The 18286-nt window shown below is 41.7% G+C and overlaps 1 protein-coding gene across 6 annotated transcripts in view; it reads right to left on the reverse strand.

Moving 5' to 3' along the window:
- Positions 1-17405, reverse strand: part of phldb1b (pleckstrin homology-like domain, family B, member 1b) — a 37816-nt gene extending 20411 nt beyond the window's left edge. For 5 of the 6 annotated variants that reach the window (XM_018742867.2, XM_018742870.2, XM_018742869.2 and 2 more), the window contains exons 1-5: positions 10740-10878; positions 9108-9203; positions 7331-7454; positions 6158-6328; positions 516-635 (exon numbers count right to left, since the gene is read on the reverse strand). In XM_018742867.2, the coding sequence (XP_018598383.2) occupies positions 516-635; positions 6158-6328; positions 7331-7454; positions 9108-9203; positions 10740-10775 (547 nt within the window). In that variant the 5' untranslated portion in view covers positions 10776-10878. Of the gene's footprint in view, positions 1-515; positions 636-6157; positions 6329-7330; positions 7455-9107; positions 9204-10739; positions 10879-17219 lie in introns of those variants that run through there. The other variant, XM_018742866.2, reaches the window with a different exon arrangement.
- Positions 17406-18286: the final 881 nt, after the last annotated feature.

The following is an 18286-nucleotide window of genomic DNA, read 5'->3' on the forward strand; positions in this document are numbered from 1 at the left end:
GCTAACCAGCACACCCGTGATATTCACTGTTTTCATACAAGAAGGCGGCATTCTGTTGCACATGCATACTTTTCAAGAAACATCTGAGCTCTGCATACCAACCTCAGTGTGCCAAGCTTGCTGAAGCCTACTCAACACGGCGCTCTGCGTTTTTTGGCAGAGCTCAAGCAGCACTGACAAAATGATATCCCAGCCACGATTGGTGTGCCAACTACAGCTGCCAACTTATTTATTTCCAAACCCTCCGCTGGCCAGGCGGCTGACGTGACTGCCTGCAGTGTGTTCTGGGTTTCGAAGGCTTAGATGTGCCACAATGCATTTCTCTTTTTCATATGTCTCCTACAGTTCATGCACATCAGATGTAGTATTTAAAGAACACATACTATACTCTATCAATCTGCAGTTACTGCCGCACATGTCTTTAGCCTATTTGGATAAATTCAGAGAACATTAGCTTACTTGTTTGTATCTTTGAGGCTTTGGCTTAGCTGTATGGATTCTGTAGTCCTTCTCACCTGTACACGTTTTGGAGCTGCCACTGAGGTTTCTAGCCGGCAACATACTCTTCATCCTGAGGGCCTCTTCAGGGTGATTGAAGCGAAAGAAGGCCGACTGGCCAAAACACAGCATACATCCTGGACAGAGAGGTCAAACAGTGCGATATCAGTAAAAGACATGGGGGTTAGGGGTAAGGCAGGTCTACAGTGTGTGCAGTGTCACAAAAGTTCACGTAGCAGAACACAAAAGGTCAGACAGTCCTATTAGGGCATGTTAGCTGAGCTCAGCTTCACCTGCAAAATAAGCTAAGGAAAATGCTCAACAGGATATTTGAAAATCAAATCAGCTTTACCTGAAGAATATGCAATCTGCTTTGGGAGAGAGAAGAACTGAGCTACAGGACACATGTCTCCCACCCACTAACCACTTATCTTGTGAGGGTCGCAGCAGTGTGGAGCCTATCCAAGAATCATTAGGTGCAAGACCAAGGGGGTAACCATGGACAGGACAACAGTCCATCACAGGGTAATTACACTTGCACACACTCTCACCCAGTCACACACCATGGGAAATTCAGTACCACCAGTTCACCTGAATTGCACATCTTTGGAGGAAACCAGAGCAATCCACACAAACACAGAGAAAATGCAAACTACAAACAGACTGAGTCGGAATCAAACCTATACTAAAACATCCCAGGTGCTGTCAGGCAGCAGGCACTACTTGCTGTGCCCCCAAAGACACATACCTCTTATACTTATTTATGTGATCAGCAAATAGCCTAATTCAAGATTACAAAAATCCACTAGAAACTGTGCCTCACCATGCACAAGAGATTTCTATTCTGCTTCTTACTGCTGCCTGTACAAACATCTGAGCAAGGTGGACAGGTCAGCCACCAAGATGCTGATTTGACAAAAAACCTATTGGCATAGTGCCTTTCAGTAACCTAAGCAGAATGAGAGCAGTTAGCAGTCACATCCTTTTTTATGTGCCCTGAGCCACCAGCTGTTCCAGCACTGAGCCCAGCATTTAAACTACATACTTTTCATTTTCAAAGACTGACAAAACTCAAAGCATGCAAAAATGAGACGTAACTCAAGATGATTCTATAAAGTAAGACAAGCAAGCTAATTTTGGTCTTGCACATGCAAATAAGGCAATAAGACTAGACCCGACCAGCAGACCACTAGATGGAAACTCCTCTTTCGGGGATCCATGTTGTTGCATGCAGCAAATAGTTGGCTGCTGTTGAAAGACTTCACAACTACTCTGGAGGTCTCCACAGGTGCAACACATCCAGGACAGTCACTGCTGCTTTCCACTTCCTGGGATGTACCGGCCACAGCGCCAAAACTGGAGACGTCATGTCACCTCCTGTCTTCCACCACACATCCAGGAGCAAGTACCACCACAGGTGCCTTCTTATTGCTATTTATTATTTCAGTAGTTTAGCAGAGGCTGCTTTCCTAAGCGATTCAGTTTCCACATTCATAGCCTTGGATGTACAACTTGTAGTTCATGTACAGAATGTATCATGTATAATGCCAAGCAGAGCTAAGGAGTTGTTCTACCCAGTTTGCAGGTCACACCCCAGGATAAGAGGCTATCTGGTGAGTAGGTGCCTATGTGCATGGCTGCAAACACACAAATCCTTGGGTTGCTAACAAATGCATACCTGCCAGTTTACACGTATTCCATCACTCCAACGAATGGAAAAATTGAATGACCTTGAATGCTGCGGATAAGCATGCCGACACTGGTTGGGACTAAACTCCACGTTCAGCACATTTAACAATATTGGTGCAAGTGAAGGCACAGTCTAGAGCTTGGTAAACGCAGGTCTTCCCCTCAAGCTGCTAGACCCGCCTTAGCGTAACTAGCGCCTGCTCACTCGGCATTGGGGCACACTTCAAACCTTCATAGTATAGGGTGTGGCAAGAAATTGACATGTATTAACACATCTAGCGGGAAAACACAACAAGCTCGAATGGCAACACCTTTCTGCTGACATACCCTGAAGGTACAATTTATCTCAGACAATTGCCTTAAGAACTCACTAACTATTTTGGGCACTCAGCAAGCAGGACTACAAAAACCAACTTGTATGACTAAACACTGGTCAGAAGCCCGGCTCCCTACTCACTTTCCGTCAAAAGTCTTAACAGTGCAATAAGCATGAAACAGCAAATTTTGGATTTATTTATCACAGAATATTGTTATCATAGACATGAAAACAGATCAAAACATTATCACTTTGGCCTTGATTTCTACTTTATTCCCAGAATATATAAATGACAACACAGAAGGCAACAAAATGTGGCAGGAAATTGAAGAATAAACAAAGAATGTGAGGCAAGCAGTAGGGGCTGGAAAAGGCTTAACAGCAGCAAGTCAATGAGCTTTCAGTGATGCAGAAGGCCTCTGTTCCATCCACTAATTTCCCAAATATTGTCGTAAATGGAAGTTAATTTTTCTTAATCTCTATTTGTGTGGCACACTGCTCCCTGTCCTTGATGGAGGCCAGCAGTACTCAGGCAAGAAAAAACAAGTCCATACCATATCAGAGAAAGGATGTGAAACCTTCCAGCATTCCTGTTAATGTCTGTTTTCGGGAACAATGCAGAGAAGATGGAGGCTATGGTACACCATGCATCAACAGAAAGAAAACCAGGAAGCTGGCCACTTAAATGCTTCCCTAGAGTTAATTAATAATATAAATTCATGCATCATCTTCTGTGTAATACCTACAGGAAAGAGTTAATTATACTGTGTGTTTCTCTTGATTCCAAGCTTCTAAACTTTGAATCTCTGTGTGTAATTCAGGGGTAGATTCAGATCATCACTGAAATTTCTGAGAGAGACATTCTGCAACACCCTATAGCCCATATGACAACTATGTTTTATTATAATTACAGTATTTTAACAAGAGGTAGTATGTGAGACTAGTTTAAAGATTTGCATAGCATAATCAGTGACAATTTAAGCATTATTAATCCACCTTAACTGATCAAACCCAATGGAGGACATAATTACTGATTAATTCTAATCACGAATGCTTACGTTTTAAAAATTGCAGGTGTTCTTCAAATAATTCAAATTATAGCAAGTGTCCATCTAATTATATTCACTTTAACATGGTTTCCGCGGTGCAGTTTATCCAACGAACAGCTTGATCACAAGAAACTTTGGGCATAGTTGGAACAAATATCAGCAAGCAGCAGACAAAGAACTGTTGCATTCTCATTCTCCAGTGCCTCCTGCAGGGTAAAGTACCTGCTAATGTTTACGTGAGGGTCAGCCTTTCTGAAGACAAACGGCATCAAAGGCCAGAGTTAGTCTATCATCACAGAAATCCATGAAATGCACAGTGCAACAGATAGTGTATGCCAAATGTTGACAACTGACACTCAGAAGGTAAGAGTATATATCAAATATCCCTCTGAGTAAAGCACACACACACTGTCTGAAACCACTCGTCCCAAGCGGGGTCGCAGTGAACCGGAGCCTAACCCGGCAACACGGGGCACAAGGCTGGAAGGGGAGGGGACACACCCCGGACAGGACGCCAGTCAGTCACAAGGCACCTCAAGCGGGACTTGAACCCCAGACCCATCGGAAAGCAGGCCCCGGCCAAACCCGCTTCGCCACCGCGTACCCGAGTAAAGCAGACTGAAAAAAATTCTTTAAAAGATTAAAAGTATTTTTCATTACTGGACAAAAAGTGAGCTAATAATCTCTGACAGGGGAGAGCATGTGTTGAGAGCACACATCTGTTGGACCCACCGACGAGCCCCTCCTTTCACAAACAGCCCAACGCAGTTCTTCGGGTGCCTGCAAGACACCTCTGAGAAACAGATGGCAACGGATCCAAGGAGACACAGCAGGGATGTACACCATACCGACAATAAACTCACGTCAGACACAAAAAGGGGTGCGTGAACTGAAAGCGGGAGTAAAGTGGAAAAATCTACCACACGTTCTCTTAACAGACACAAAGTTGATCATCGTATGCTCAGAAAGACGGGCTGTATCCTGTGTGGTAAAAGAGCAGGTGAAATAAAGGCAGGAAGCCGACGGACAGGGTTCAGCAGACTCAGGTCACATTGGCCAGGAATAGAAGTGTAATAATATACTGGCTGTTAATGACCCTCCAAAACTGAAACAGGATCAGTTCTCTCACATCAAGGGTTTTCATGGGTGCTTTTCAGCCAAGATATTTGCTTAACCATGCAGCATAAATACATATACACAAATACACACGTTCTAGCTGCTAAGAAACAAAATATGAGATTCCTCTGTAATGCTTGATCACAAAAAAAGCAGAGGCAATTTTAGTACCGGTCCTTTCATCTATCACTGTATGCGCTCCACCCTAAATATAAAATTATACATTCTGGGAGCTCCTACAGGATTAAAACCAACAATGCAACCAAATGTATACTTAGAAAAAAAGAGAGCATCTCCTTCTCATCTTAGTCATTAATATGAAAAAGCTCCACACCCTCAGAGACATGACATAATCCGTTCGGAACATCAGTGTCTGACACAACCGTGTGACTAAGTAGAACTTAAGTCTCTTGAAATTATACGTTTACTTTTAGTTATATCAGCCTCGGAGGAAAGAGGGGTGCTAAAATGCCAACAACAATTTTATGTAGCGTTGTTACACGGCTATAACGTAAAGGTGAAACTTTAAAATCTGACACATTACACAAAACTACTAAAACGGACGCCACTTCAGCACGTGCAAGCGCGCGCGCGCGCGCGCACGCTCTTGCCGCTGAAAGCGGACACGGGCTCAGCCGCGTGACGTCATTACGCAGGTAAGTTTCGACACACTTACGGTTAGTTGCACTGAGTCGTAATAATCATGTCACATCTGCCCGATTAAATCACGGGTGTCCCGAAAAGGTCGGTTACAGCCAGTTGTGTCCAGTCGATGCCTTAGTTACGCAGATGGTGTTCGCCCAGTACTGTTCTGCCCTCCAAGCCCACGTGCACGCGCGGCGATTCTTCACATCACATGATTCGCGGGTATTTTATTACTGCTAACATTTTGGACTTAACCTCAGCTCAGTAAGCGCGTGTCTAATTTTTCACGGGGAACTGAATCGGTGTCCGGAGCTCAGCGATATGTTGTTTAAAAAAAAAAAAAAAAAAAAAAAAAAAAAAAAAAAGGCGAACACCGCAAGAGGAGAGGAGTTCCAATCCCGAACCCACCGGTGCATCCAGCATGTTCTCTCAGCGCTGGCGGTTAACTTCTGAATCACTAAGAAGGCTATTATTAAGATTGTTTCTTATTGTGATATTTTTAAGGTCTTGATGTAATATTTGGTTATTGGAGTGTTTTATAATTTCCGTTTTTTTTTTTTTTTTTTTTAAAATTCCCCCTAGGTTGACTGTTCTGAATTTATGTTCTGGTATTGTGTATGATTTGTTTAATAATAATAAAAAAAAATTAAAAAAAAAACTTCTGAATCACGTTGCTCTTGTCATCTGATGTAAACGTATCATTCAGCTTATTCTTGACAGTTTGCCTCAACATATGAACGCTGGAACATGTAAAAAGATGACATATGAAATCAAGCAGGTGAGATATTATTAAATGGACCTTGGCTTGGGCTACAGCTCTGAAAGCGCTGCTTGGAGACCATACCTTGTGACAGGCGAACAGGCTTGTGCACAGGGAGTCCATCGACAGAGCACGGGTTCCCACAGGGGTGAAGGGTGATGACCCCAGCGTAGTTCTCTATGTAGCAGTGCTGAGCTGCCACACCTGGGCCCTGGATGCTGATGTCCACAGCGCCATGGCCCAGAGAGGTCCTGCCTGGAACATCAACCTCATGTTTACACTGGCATCAGATACACATTAATTAGTCTCTGTTCATAAGATTGCATAATGAACTTTAGAGTTTTACATTTGACAAAGCTTTTTAATTTACATTGCTACACGGTAGGATATGATTGTGTGGCTAAATTGTCTACAAAAGTATTTAAAATTATTCATTTGATCTGAATTGTCTACTACCTTCTAATGAGCTTGCATTTAGAGTTAGAGGATATAATCCCTCCTGAAAAGGTCTTTTGGCCTTCCAGTCAATGTGCCTATAGCTTTGTTATGAAGACGGTCGAATGGCATTCCACCCCCACCGCAGCTCTGCCCAGTTTTTTGAACATCACAGAGCAGCACGAGACACATTTTTGCTCTGCTTATTTAAGTAGACTCAACACTAGACTATTCCCCTTTCTTTATCTTCATCACATATTTTTACAGTGCCAGTAATTTCAAGACCAATGGACTGGGAGTCATCAACAAACAGGTACAGGAGGCAAATGTAGTTGTGTGGAGTGAGTGGGGTAGCTGGGGTCTTGTTAGGTACACTGAAGCTTTTAATGCCCCTCTGGGTTGACAAGAGAGTGGAAGATAGGACTCTAAAAAATTTAATCTAATGAATGGTCTCAGATTAGAAGCGAGAATTAAGTTTTTGAAACATCATTACTAACCAACATTTTGTTTGTAGCATTTTGTCTTTCAATTTATTTTTAAAGCATATTCTCGCCACAAGGTTACAGTGCTTAACAAGGTTACCGGAAACAATCCAAAATTACTGTTATAACACATAAATAAATAACAATAGAGTAAGCTAGCTGGCAACAGTGTTTCTAAAGCCTTCCTCAAAGGCTCAAAAGGGTCTCAGACTTAAGACTTTAACTGATTACATTTTTTCTTTCACCCCATAGAATTAAAAGACAACCTTACATGAAACAGATTTCACACTGATGTCATGGGTATGGAAAGTATTAGGGGACAATCAAAACAACCACTCACCTTCAGGCAGTGGCAGCAGGGTGATGGCTGTGCTGAATCGTCCACTCCCAAGGCTAACCAGATGTGGGCGCTCTGCCTGGACCTTCAGACCCTTGCCAGTCTCAATGAGATCCAGTGGAGTGCTCTACAATGAACATAACTGTCAGTCAAGAAAAACATCACGTCTTTGTTTACAGATTAATTATTTCTACATCCTTAAAGTTATTTTGTGTAATCTTGCGCATGAAAAATAGTAAATCGAAGTCAAATCTGGAATAAATGGCCTCATTCTTTCATTACTGTCATTAAGTTCCTTTTTGATACTTACCTCAAGAGAATATACATTCTAAAGAATGCCCTACAAAAGTAGGAGGCGGTGTTCATGGCTGCCAGAACATATTGGTCCTTGGACTAAAGTGGAGTGTGTGAGCCTTCAAGGCAGTATACTTCAAAAACTGAGAAGAGCTGCACAGACATGAGGAAGGTTGACATGCCAACATAACTGACTGTACCCCAAATGGAAGATTAAACAGCTGGAATTAACAATGAAATATTTATGTAAGGGGTTTTTGTTGCTTTGGTTTTGGCCATGCATTGCTTTTTGTCTCAGTGAGCTTGCATGAAATGAAGATAACTTCATCCATAAAATATTTTCCACACCACTATGGTATTGCTTTATTGCATTATTAAAGACAAATGCTGATGTTGAAGGATGTCCAAGAAGGCCTTCTGGAGTTGCCGTTTATGTTCTGACTATCTTGATTGTGGTTTCTGGTGGCGACAAGCTCAGCTGTTATGCCAGCAGGGATGGAACAAGACAGAAGATCAGTCCCTCTCCATGCTTATATCACATGACCATGTCCTGCCAGCAGGGTTTAATGAGGTTCGGTAAAATGCCTTTAATAATATTAACACCTGATTTCTGTTTCACTGAGTTAATCATACCTGTACTCTCCATAGTCACTTTAAACTCAAAACTCATGAACTCCTTATGTTTCTGAAGCAGTGCAGTGACATGTACTCAGGCAGACTTTTAACCAGCCATGGCCATTCAAGAATGTTTATCTAAGAGCAATCAGGGCCATCTGATGACTGCAAGAAAACGCTAAGAAGATTTCAGTATGCAAAGTAAAGTGAGACAAACCCTTCCAAGGAACTCATCGCAAACCCTCAGCCTCTCCTTTCTCTTTGACATCATACCAAATTCCAGATGAAATAATATAAAATGGCTTGGCTGGATCTCCTTTCATTAAGTTCACAATAATATGCCAAAGTAAAGCCCACCAACAGTGGTTTAATGTTTTCTCTCTGCATTCATTACAGTTGCTGTCCAGAACCCAGCAGTACACAGGCAGTAATCACTCTGTAACAAATCAGTATTCAGACGGTGACAACACAGTACTGAGCAGCTCTACTACCGTACAGTTAGCAACCAGTAACTAGACAGCATGTAGCATTAACCCGGCTGTAATCAGGCAGTGACTAGGCAGCAGGCAACGATAAAAAATTGAATCAGGTAGCTTGTTTCATGCAAGTGTTTAAAAGCTATGCATTAATGTTATAACAATCCAAACAGATAAAAAAAAAATTGAAAACCACAAAGAAGAAAACTGGATATCTAAAGCTTTTTGAACGAAATTTTGAGATGTCAAACGTCGGGTTGAAAGTCACCTCCAAGGTCAGGAGGTACGTCTTGCAGCTGAATGACGTGATGTGGAAGACTTTTGTGGTTAACTGTTGGCTTTGGTCACTAACCTGGTGATACCTGAAAGGTCCCAGGACTTAACCCAGGTCTCACCTGGAGGTGCTGATGGGTCTGTCTTCCACACTCGGGCCGTTTCTGGTCCAGGCTATCCATGATTGTTGTGCTGACCTCCACCACATTAAGATCCTTCTAGGAAAGAAACTCTGCTCAAGTCACTTCCATCAATCCCTTCAAGACTCCTCAGTACAGTCAACAAATTCCATCCATGTGAAATAACACTGGCAGGAATAAGAGATTTGGCTGCTGTACCTGTTAATACTGTTTTGTTTGCACAAGGTAAATTTAGTATAGAAAAGTGAATTCATCTACATCTCAAAATGAAAAGATTTAAACTTTTTTTTAATTGCAGAACTGAAAACTTTTCCAGGTAAACTTACAAGATTTACATTGTGAAATAATGGATGGTACTACGACAGGAAAGAGCAAAAGCATGGACATTATAGTTCACAAGGACAGTTTACACAACTGTGGTGTGCCAGATTGCGTGCAGGTGTGGCTCCCCTGCTTTATGGGCTCAACCAACATCATTATTCAACACACACAAAGCAGGCTTATTCAGAGTCTCTTTGTGTTCAATGAATCAGCAGGTGGCTTCGTTCAGTTTACACTTCTGTTTCATTCATAACACTAGACAACTAACCACTCATTTCATGCAGTGACCGACTTTATAGAAAAAAATCATTACAGTTGCTTACAGTATGTTTGCTTTAATTAAACAATCATTTCAAAAAATTAAAATACAGCATATTTGGCATAGCACTAACACACATACTGAAGTGGTGTACACACACATATATGCACACACAGTAAAGGCAAACGTATTTACATACAGACCTGCTTGGGCTACAGATAACACCGAGTCACCATAGGAGATCAAACTGTCTACAGACATCCAGACGGGCAGATTTCCTCTACAGAACACAGTGAACCTACACCCCCACAGATGTACTCCTCCAAGATCAGACACACACACACCCACCCATCCCTGTTCTAAAACTCCCCCGTTGGAAATTCCTTTTCTCTTATGTAGACCCTTCAGGACTGGGTCTAACCAGCACAACATGCTATGAAGTCCATCCCTTGAAAAAGAAAAATTCTTTATCTGTACAGGTAATCCAACATCAGTAGAATATACAGTATCTTATTACTTAAAATATCCACTGTTTGACAATCAGAGAATGTCATAAAAGTTGTAAACTTGGGTAATTGTAGTAATCCAGGCAGACAGGATGCAAGAAATATCAGACAATCTCCCCCATCAAAAAGATCTACCAGATGGAACAGCTTTAACCTCTAACATTACGCTGTTTCACAGAGTCTTTGCTGTGGGATAAAATCTGGATACCCCCACAGCGGCCTTCACAGCCCATCAAGGTAAATATAAACACGTAATTTTTGGACAGCAAACGTATAGAGAAATGGTACCGCCGTGTTCATCGTTATTTTGTTTGTCAGCTGCTGAAATTATAACTCTCTGACAGTAACAGCAAAACAATTCCTTGTTTTGACATTAATATACTGTCATTTTTAGCCTGAAAACAAACAAAAAGAACTACAACAATCATTTTTAAATGAAATAAAAACAGGCAAAAAAATTTAGTTTACTATAAAAAAACAACAAAAATTAAATCTACTGATTCAAGTTTTCATCAATTCAGTTGTTACCTCAGGCCAGTTTTGGATCAGTGACATGGTCTCCATTGTCTAAGGCTCAATTTTTTTCCGTCATCAATAGAAAAGAAGCAGTAGATATACACAGCTGCATTCGTGTTCTCCTGCCTCACCAACAGCTTGCTGGAAACACAACACAGCACAGTCAAAACCCTCTTTTTGCCTCTGTATATTCCTCCCTCATTCTCTCTCTCTCTCTCTCTCTCTCTCTGGATACAAGCTTCTATTCAAAAAGCAGACCTGTCTCTGCTTGCTTAGGAGAACCAAGCCCTACATTCCTGCCCTCCAGTCAACAGCCCAGACCAGTACGCCTGTAGGCTAGAAGAAGTGAGTGAGATCAAGAGCAAGACAAAGACGAAAGGAGACCAACATAGACAGAGAGTAAGAGAGTATCTTTTGGGGTGAGGAAACAAACATTAACAAGCCTTGCAAATCTTATCTTTATGGTGTCTCGTTGCACTGACAGCGCTCTTTTCCTATACGTCTCTTTTTTCAGAGCAAGTAAGCAAATGAGTCAGTCCTGCAAATAAATAGAAGTATAGCATAGGATGTGGAACAGCAAAGAAAAGCTAATGGATGACACATGAGAAGAAAAAGTATGGCAGAAAAGAGATGAGAGATCAACAACCTGGACCTCTGTGAATGTAGGCCATTAACAGAGGCAACATCAGATACTTCAGTTTGATCAGACTTCAATACCTATTAACACCTCTGCTCATTGCGCACAGAAGCTGCTCCAGACAAAAGAGACCAACACAGCACAGTTCTCCAAAGGTATAAATACAGTAAAATTAGCACACAGAATAAGTGAGGGAGTCAATTTCAACAGAGTACGGACGATTTTAAAATATACAGATGCATGGAGTTTCGCTGCAAGTTCCACCGCACTACAGGTTTGATGTGACCAAGGATCATACCAACATCTCCAAAAACCGGGAGCCACACAACCTCTTTATAAGAGAGATGATCACTTGCTCAACCAAAAACCATGAATCTAAAGCTTTACTGCACAGACAAAAGGCCACAGCTATCAAGGGGTACAAACTACTACTTGCTGCAGAATGTTGAGTCAAAAGCAATCCCAGAGCCCATGACAGATCTGGAATTCATTTCCAGAATTCACTCTGCTGTCATGATACTTTGGATGTAAACAGCAGCTGCTCCACATTTTCCATGGAGAACACAGTAGAGTCTAGAGAGCGAGAGAACAGACACCACGGGGGCACAAGAAGACATCTACCATATTATGAACACAAGACCAAAACAAAGCCCCTTTGACATAGCTGGGTGTATAAAATCCATAGACTGGGACATCTCCAGCAGCTGCACATTTCCAGAATCTGGCTTTCCATTACTTCCTGTCCTGATGGGCTACAGGATGTTTCATCCTTTATCGTTAGTTTTACAAGCTCTGAATCCATGGAGGAACATTTACCCAAGAGTGTCAGGTTTAAGACTTTCAATGAAGACCATAACGGTGTTTGCTATATTTGACATCCCAGTGTGAACTGTGGCATCCGGATTTAGATCTATCTACTTTTTGCTGCCAAACTGAGAAGTTACCACATTAGAAGGCCACTTATAGAATTTATTTGCACTTTGCAAAGCTGAATAATGTTTTGACTACTTCGATTGTGCCAAGAGAAATTAGTACAATCCCATTTAATCTGAACACCAGAAAATACGATTATGAAGAGCAAAATAGGTGCAGGAGTGTATTGGCTTCTGTGAGTTTCAATCAATCATGCAGGCAGGAAGCTGATGGGATGCTGATACATACTTGGGATTCCTTTGCAACATATGATTAGGGTCTGCTACAATTACAGCCTTCCACAGTGCTTTCCGCCACAGCTCGTCACGCCAGCTGAAGAGCAGCCTCCCTTTTTTTAGATCATATTGAGATAACAAGAATGCATCTAAAAACAAGGTTCTCTGAAGGAGAGGCAGACCTGCAGTTTCAGAATTTACAATAAACAAATGTATGAAAAAGACGTAAAAACAATGGTTAATATAGCTACTGTAGGTATTACACAGCCACATTTGATAAATTAGATACATTACCAAAAGGCCAAAAATGTGCTCTTAATTTACCATTATGCAAAGAATATGGTAGAGCTTAATTCAGCAAAAATATCTCATTGTCTCATTGGTCAAAAGAATAATGATAGGCCATTTCAGTCACTGTGGATAAACTTTTTATGTAATATCATAATATTCACATTCTAATACTGTTAGCAAACTAGAATTAAAAAAAATACAGTCTAGCATGGATTTCCAGCCAGTAATGTAAAAGTCCCTGTGCCTGATCAGCGGAGAGGCATGTGACACAGCAACACGTAAATACAACACATGAAATTTATACCAAAAATATTGGCAGCAAAGCACCAAACACCAGGGGGGTAAAGCTCTTCAAGTACAACAAACAAGTGGGAACTATGTCTGTGGATTTAAATCTTAGAAATGTTGCATACTTCCCCATGGCATAAAGCCAGGGTGGCAAAAAGAAGAGGCATATTTAGATACACTGAGACTAGTTATGATGATGCTATGTGTAAAAGGATCATGTTGCAGTCAAGCCTAAAGGAGCAATTAAGAGGGAAGGATCTGTCTAAAACTATCTTTATACTGAAAACACATGGCCACTGTTCTGGAGCACTGTAAATAACACTTTTAGGGTTTCAACATAAAAAATGTAGATATGATTTTCCTCCTAAGCAAATATATTTCCAGGTAATGACTTCACATGAGGGAAACAATAACACCATCATCATAGTTATCTTCACCACCATCACTAAAACTACTTATTTGTCTCCTCACCAGTGGAAACCAGACCATTCAGTTAACACCCAGTTACATCCTGTCTCTGCCCTTGTCCATGCAAAGGGTGAAAAGTGCAGAAGTACAGGCTGGTTTCCTGTGTGGGGGGTCTGTCTTACACCTGCAGTCTGACCTCTACCACAGCCTCCTCCTGCAGGAGGCAAGGTTTATGAAGAGCCATAAACTAGTCAGCAATTCCTCTCACTAATTGTGGAGGTGGGATGGGCTGGAACATCAAGGGTCCCTCAGCAAGGTGATCATATTAAATTCATCCTTTGTAGACAGTCAGATGTAACTGAAGGGACGTTAAAACATGGGCAGGGGAAATGAAGGTCGTTGGCCATTTGGTCTGAACCATGCAGGGCTGAAGTCACTTCCTGATCAGCCATGGCAGTGCAGTCAAAACAAAAAGTACTTTCCGATGTTTTTAGATGGTGTCAGTAAGCTATTTATATCCTTGGGTAACCCAGAAGCACTTCAGGCAAACAAAGTAATTCATTAATAAATATGATTATGTTGGCTTATGTATAGAGACAGCAGTTACTAAAGAAGATTACTACTGCACAATTACCATCCAATTTTAAACAGAGCAGCATTTAATTTTTTTTTTAAATGAACATAAAATTTGCAATTTCAATTCAATACAATTGAAGCCAAAGCAGGTTATCTTTCAGTATTTCTCTATATTTTGCTCCATCCATTCCTTCTATTTTAACAAGATACTCAGTCATTTTTGATGAAAAGCAGCCCCACAGCATGATGCTGCCACCACAATATTGCAGTGTAGCGCTGGTGTTTCTGAAGGCAACAAGCCTTTACCAGTTTTTTAATTCCTTTGAATCAAACACAACATTCTACATTAATATATTGCCCTTACTCAGTACAATTCTTTTTTAAAGGATAAATATAAACTGCAGCATTAATTATATATACATTTTTTTATTTTTTTTTTTTAAATATTGCGCATAAATTACTCCAACGTATTGTCCAGCAGCAGACCAATCAGTGGCCCAATCATCTGAGAACCATAAGTTGTGCCATGATCAGTTCAAACTAAAGTGTAAGAAAAAGAAGGTGACTTACAGGGCAATGTGTTATTCCTTGACTTAGTCCAAGATGGCTTAGAAGTTCATTTCGGAACCCAGTCATAACTGTTTCTTCAAGAATCTGTGTTATCTAATCATAGGTTTTAGGAATTTTTAAAATATCCGAGGACCCAAAAAAAATCTATGCGTTATCATCAACACCTTGATCTTTTGCTGATTTATAACAGCAAGCACTGTAAACATCTATCTTTTTCAGCATGAGAGCTTACTTGAACCTTACATGGTGTCCATCATTCTTTTGGGCTCAAAATTGCCTTGTTTCACAATTAATAAGAATTGTCCAACTACTCACAAACACACGCAGAGGGAACATGGGGGGTTGTTGTTAGGGCTGATGGGAATTACTATGAATACGATATTTCCACTGTGCTGTTGCTCAAATGCTCCACTGAATTTTGGCTTCTCAAAGATGTAGTAATTCCAGCTCTGCAACACAAAGAGTGCCTTCGGTGTTGGTAATCCCTACTGAGGGAAGGAAAGACCTTGAACTTGTTCTTCCCCAGTGCTCCCCAAGGTTAAAAAGGCCAGAGTTCCGAGGCCAAAACAGTGATGTAACCTACTTCTGCATCCCAAAGAACAAGGATTTGTGACAAGATTTATTCTGTAAAAATGTAATTAATACAAAAACTTTGCAGGATATTTTCATGCTGGCCTAATAAAAACAAACCAATGATGCAGCATGTAAGTACATATAAATATTATTATTATTATTATTATTATTTTTTATAGAGCACTCTTCTCACGCAGTGACATAAATAAACTTCACTTATATTATTAAACTTGATACTGTGTCCCATGTAAGATCAGAAATCAGTCTCTGGCAACTGTCACTTATACAAAGAAAAAAAACTGAGGGGGGAAAAAATGTAATATGAAGAAAACACGCTGTCTGAAACCACTCAGCCCAAGCAGCATCTCAGCAAACTGGAGCCTAACCTAGCAACACAGGGCGCAAGGCTGGAGGGGGAGGGGACACACTTAGGACGGGATGGCAATCCATCTCAAAGCACCCCAAGCAGGACTCGAACCCCAGACCCACTAGAGAGCAGGGCTCGCCCAAACCCGCTGTGCCCCCTGTAATATGAACAGGTTGAACTTATATTAGGTCCTCCAGTTCATTTCCTTTGTTTTATCTTTTTCTCAGTCTGGATTTTAGTTTTATAAAGAGAAACACACTGAGACACTGATCCACTTTACAGATCAAAATCATCTGGGTGAAAGTTGGGAAGTCCCACCTAAACCAGATTAACAGCCTGATCTGGAAGTCTATCTGGAGAGAAGGCGTCTGATGCCAGGTGTCCCATGAAGAACCACCTGCGTTGTTCATCACGGCTGGCCTTTGAATGCACTGCCTAAATTTCGGGTGTATCCCTGAATTTTCAATCTCTTTTCACAATCACAAACAGAGCTAAAACAAAAGCCAGGGCAACCCAAGGTTGTTGAAGTAGTGTGACAAGCACTATAAGAAAAAAATAAACCTGTGACCTTCTTTATCATGATGGGTGTCACAGTTAAAAGACTGGGCCTTTCATCAGATATGCTCAAACCAATCAGACTCACCAATCAACTTCAGACTTTCTACAGAAGATGTTAAGAAGGGCTGAATCATTTCAGGATTGTATTTTTTTTAGAAGACAGAGTATGGACAACAGATATATGATTATTACAGCTGATATCAGGACACCTCTCTCTGCTGAGAGTTTAGTTCATCTAATCACGTAGCGCAATCTGCCTCCTTCTCTACCTATTGCTAAAGAGTCACTACTGTCCACACTTGTGAATACAACCGCTAGACCTGTGTCAACCTCCCTTTCTGCCACTTCTCTTTCAGAGCGACTCACATAGCACACAATTTCAGACTTCCATTTACACTGCAGAACATTTCATACAGAACAATTCGGGTCAAACACTGTTTTAATCTGATGATGCCCTCTGGTTGCAAGACCTCTTTTTTAACCACTACGACCCTTGTCGCCTTTTGAACATTAGGTGGACAAGGACAGCCTCAAACCCTGACACAGATACTGATAAGGTGAAATGTGTGTTATGTCTAGGGCTCATAGTACACCACGACTATGGCTGAGCTCTAGCCAAGCTCAATGTGCTGCCATGATAAATGTATGCAATATAATGCAAACTCTGAGCCCACAAGAAACATTCAACTCCATCTGTAGTGGCTTTAGCAACCAGTAGTTTAAAAGCAAGGAGAATACTGGGCATTAGAAGAAATCCCTCAACTCGGACACATCATGATCATACCAGTTGTGTCTGCAACAAAAAACTCAAACAACAAAAACAAACTCCAGTTTTGCGGGATAGCCTGATAAAAATTTAATTTGGCCAGTTAAAATATAATCGTTAACAGTAGGGGTTACTTTTGTTGTCAGATATAACGACAGTACGGACAACAAAGAAGTGCGGCGGACAGGAAGCAGTGGCTCGGGGACGCCTCGCGCGGACCTCCTGCTGACCGGTCGCGCGCGCGCGCGCAGATCGCGAGATCTTGTGAGGAAAAAAGTCGCGCTTTAGCCGCAACCAGCGGGGTTCTCACCTGTTCGAACGAGTCGTAGCCTACAGGGAAACTGGCTGGACATCATCGATCAGTTCTAACGAAAGTGGTGTTTTATTTTGGTGTAGCATACATAATACGTTCCGAGACGTCCTGGAGGGCTGCCTCCGCAAAGCGGTATGCGTTCCAACAACCTGTATTTTTTTTTGTTTTGTTTAATTTGGTCCCGACTTGACTTGTCCCGATTCTTATTTTTCCGCAGGCAGCAAGTCTAGTAAAATGCTTTCAGGTGTCCGCACTCATCCTTTGACAGCATTACAGCTCATCCAAATCCACGTGTCGCACCTCCTCCACCCCTTTATCCGAAGCTGTCCTAAACTTTGCTTTTGGCTGAATACATGGAGATTTGGATCCGTCGTTTACCGGTCCTCTTCTCTCTCTGCCTCTCGCGCTCGCCTGCCTTCCTTGTGTGGCCATTCAGCGACGCAAAGTCCACGTCCCGCGCACCTTGGCGTCCCGCTCATTCCCCGCCGTGGGAGGGGCGCCGGGGCCCCAGCGGGCAGCTTCAAAAGAAACGTTCCAAACAGGTTATAAAATCTGCGCAAACGGCGCCGCATCAGAACTGCAACGACAGAAACGATGAACGGAGATATAATGCAGTGAGTGAGTGTATATATGCCTAAGTCTGCAAACATTTTTTCTGCTACTACTGGGAAAACTTTTCATCTTCTTTTGTCACTAACTAGTCTAAGGGCTTCACGTGGGCTGAGAATCTGGAACAGAGGCAATAGTCTGCAGGGTCGTGCAGTGCTCTTTATTATCTTATGTCGTCGTGTGCGGCTATAAAACTGATTTTGTTTATTGTGGCAGAGGAATCATCGAGAAGGAGCTACTGCCACCCGTCAGTGATGAATCTGGCTCTCTCTCTCTCTGTGTGTGTGTGGCTTTTGGTTGCCTCAGGAATTATTTTTACGAAGTCACGAAACCCTAAGTAAATGTGCAAATTACTTATTATTCGTCTTAAATTGTATCTGAGTGCAACTCCTCTGAGGAAAAGTTCAAAACGGCTTCAAGAATTCTCTTCCATTATTATTTTACTGCACAGCGAG

Source organism: Scleropages formosus, chromosome 10 (assembly GCF_900964775.1).
Source record: "Scleropages formosus chromosome 10, fSclFor1.1, whole genome shotgun sequence".
In the NCBI taxonomy this organism is placed as follows: domain Eukaryota; kingdom Metazoa; phylum Chordata; class Actinopteri; order Osteoglossiformes; family Osteoglossidae; genus Scleropages; species Scleropages formosus.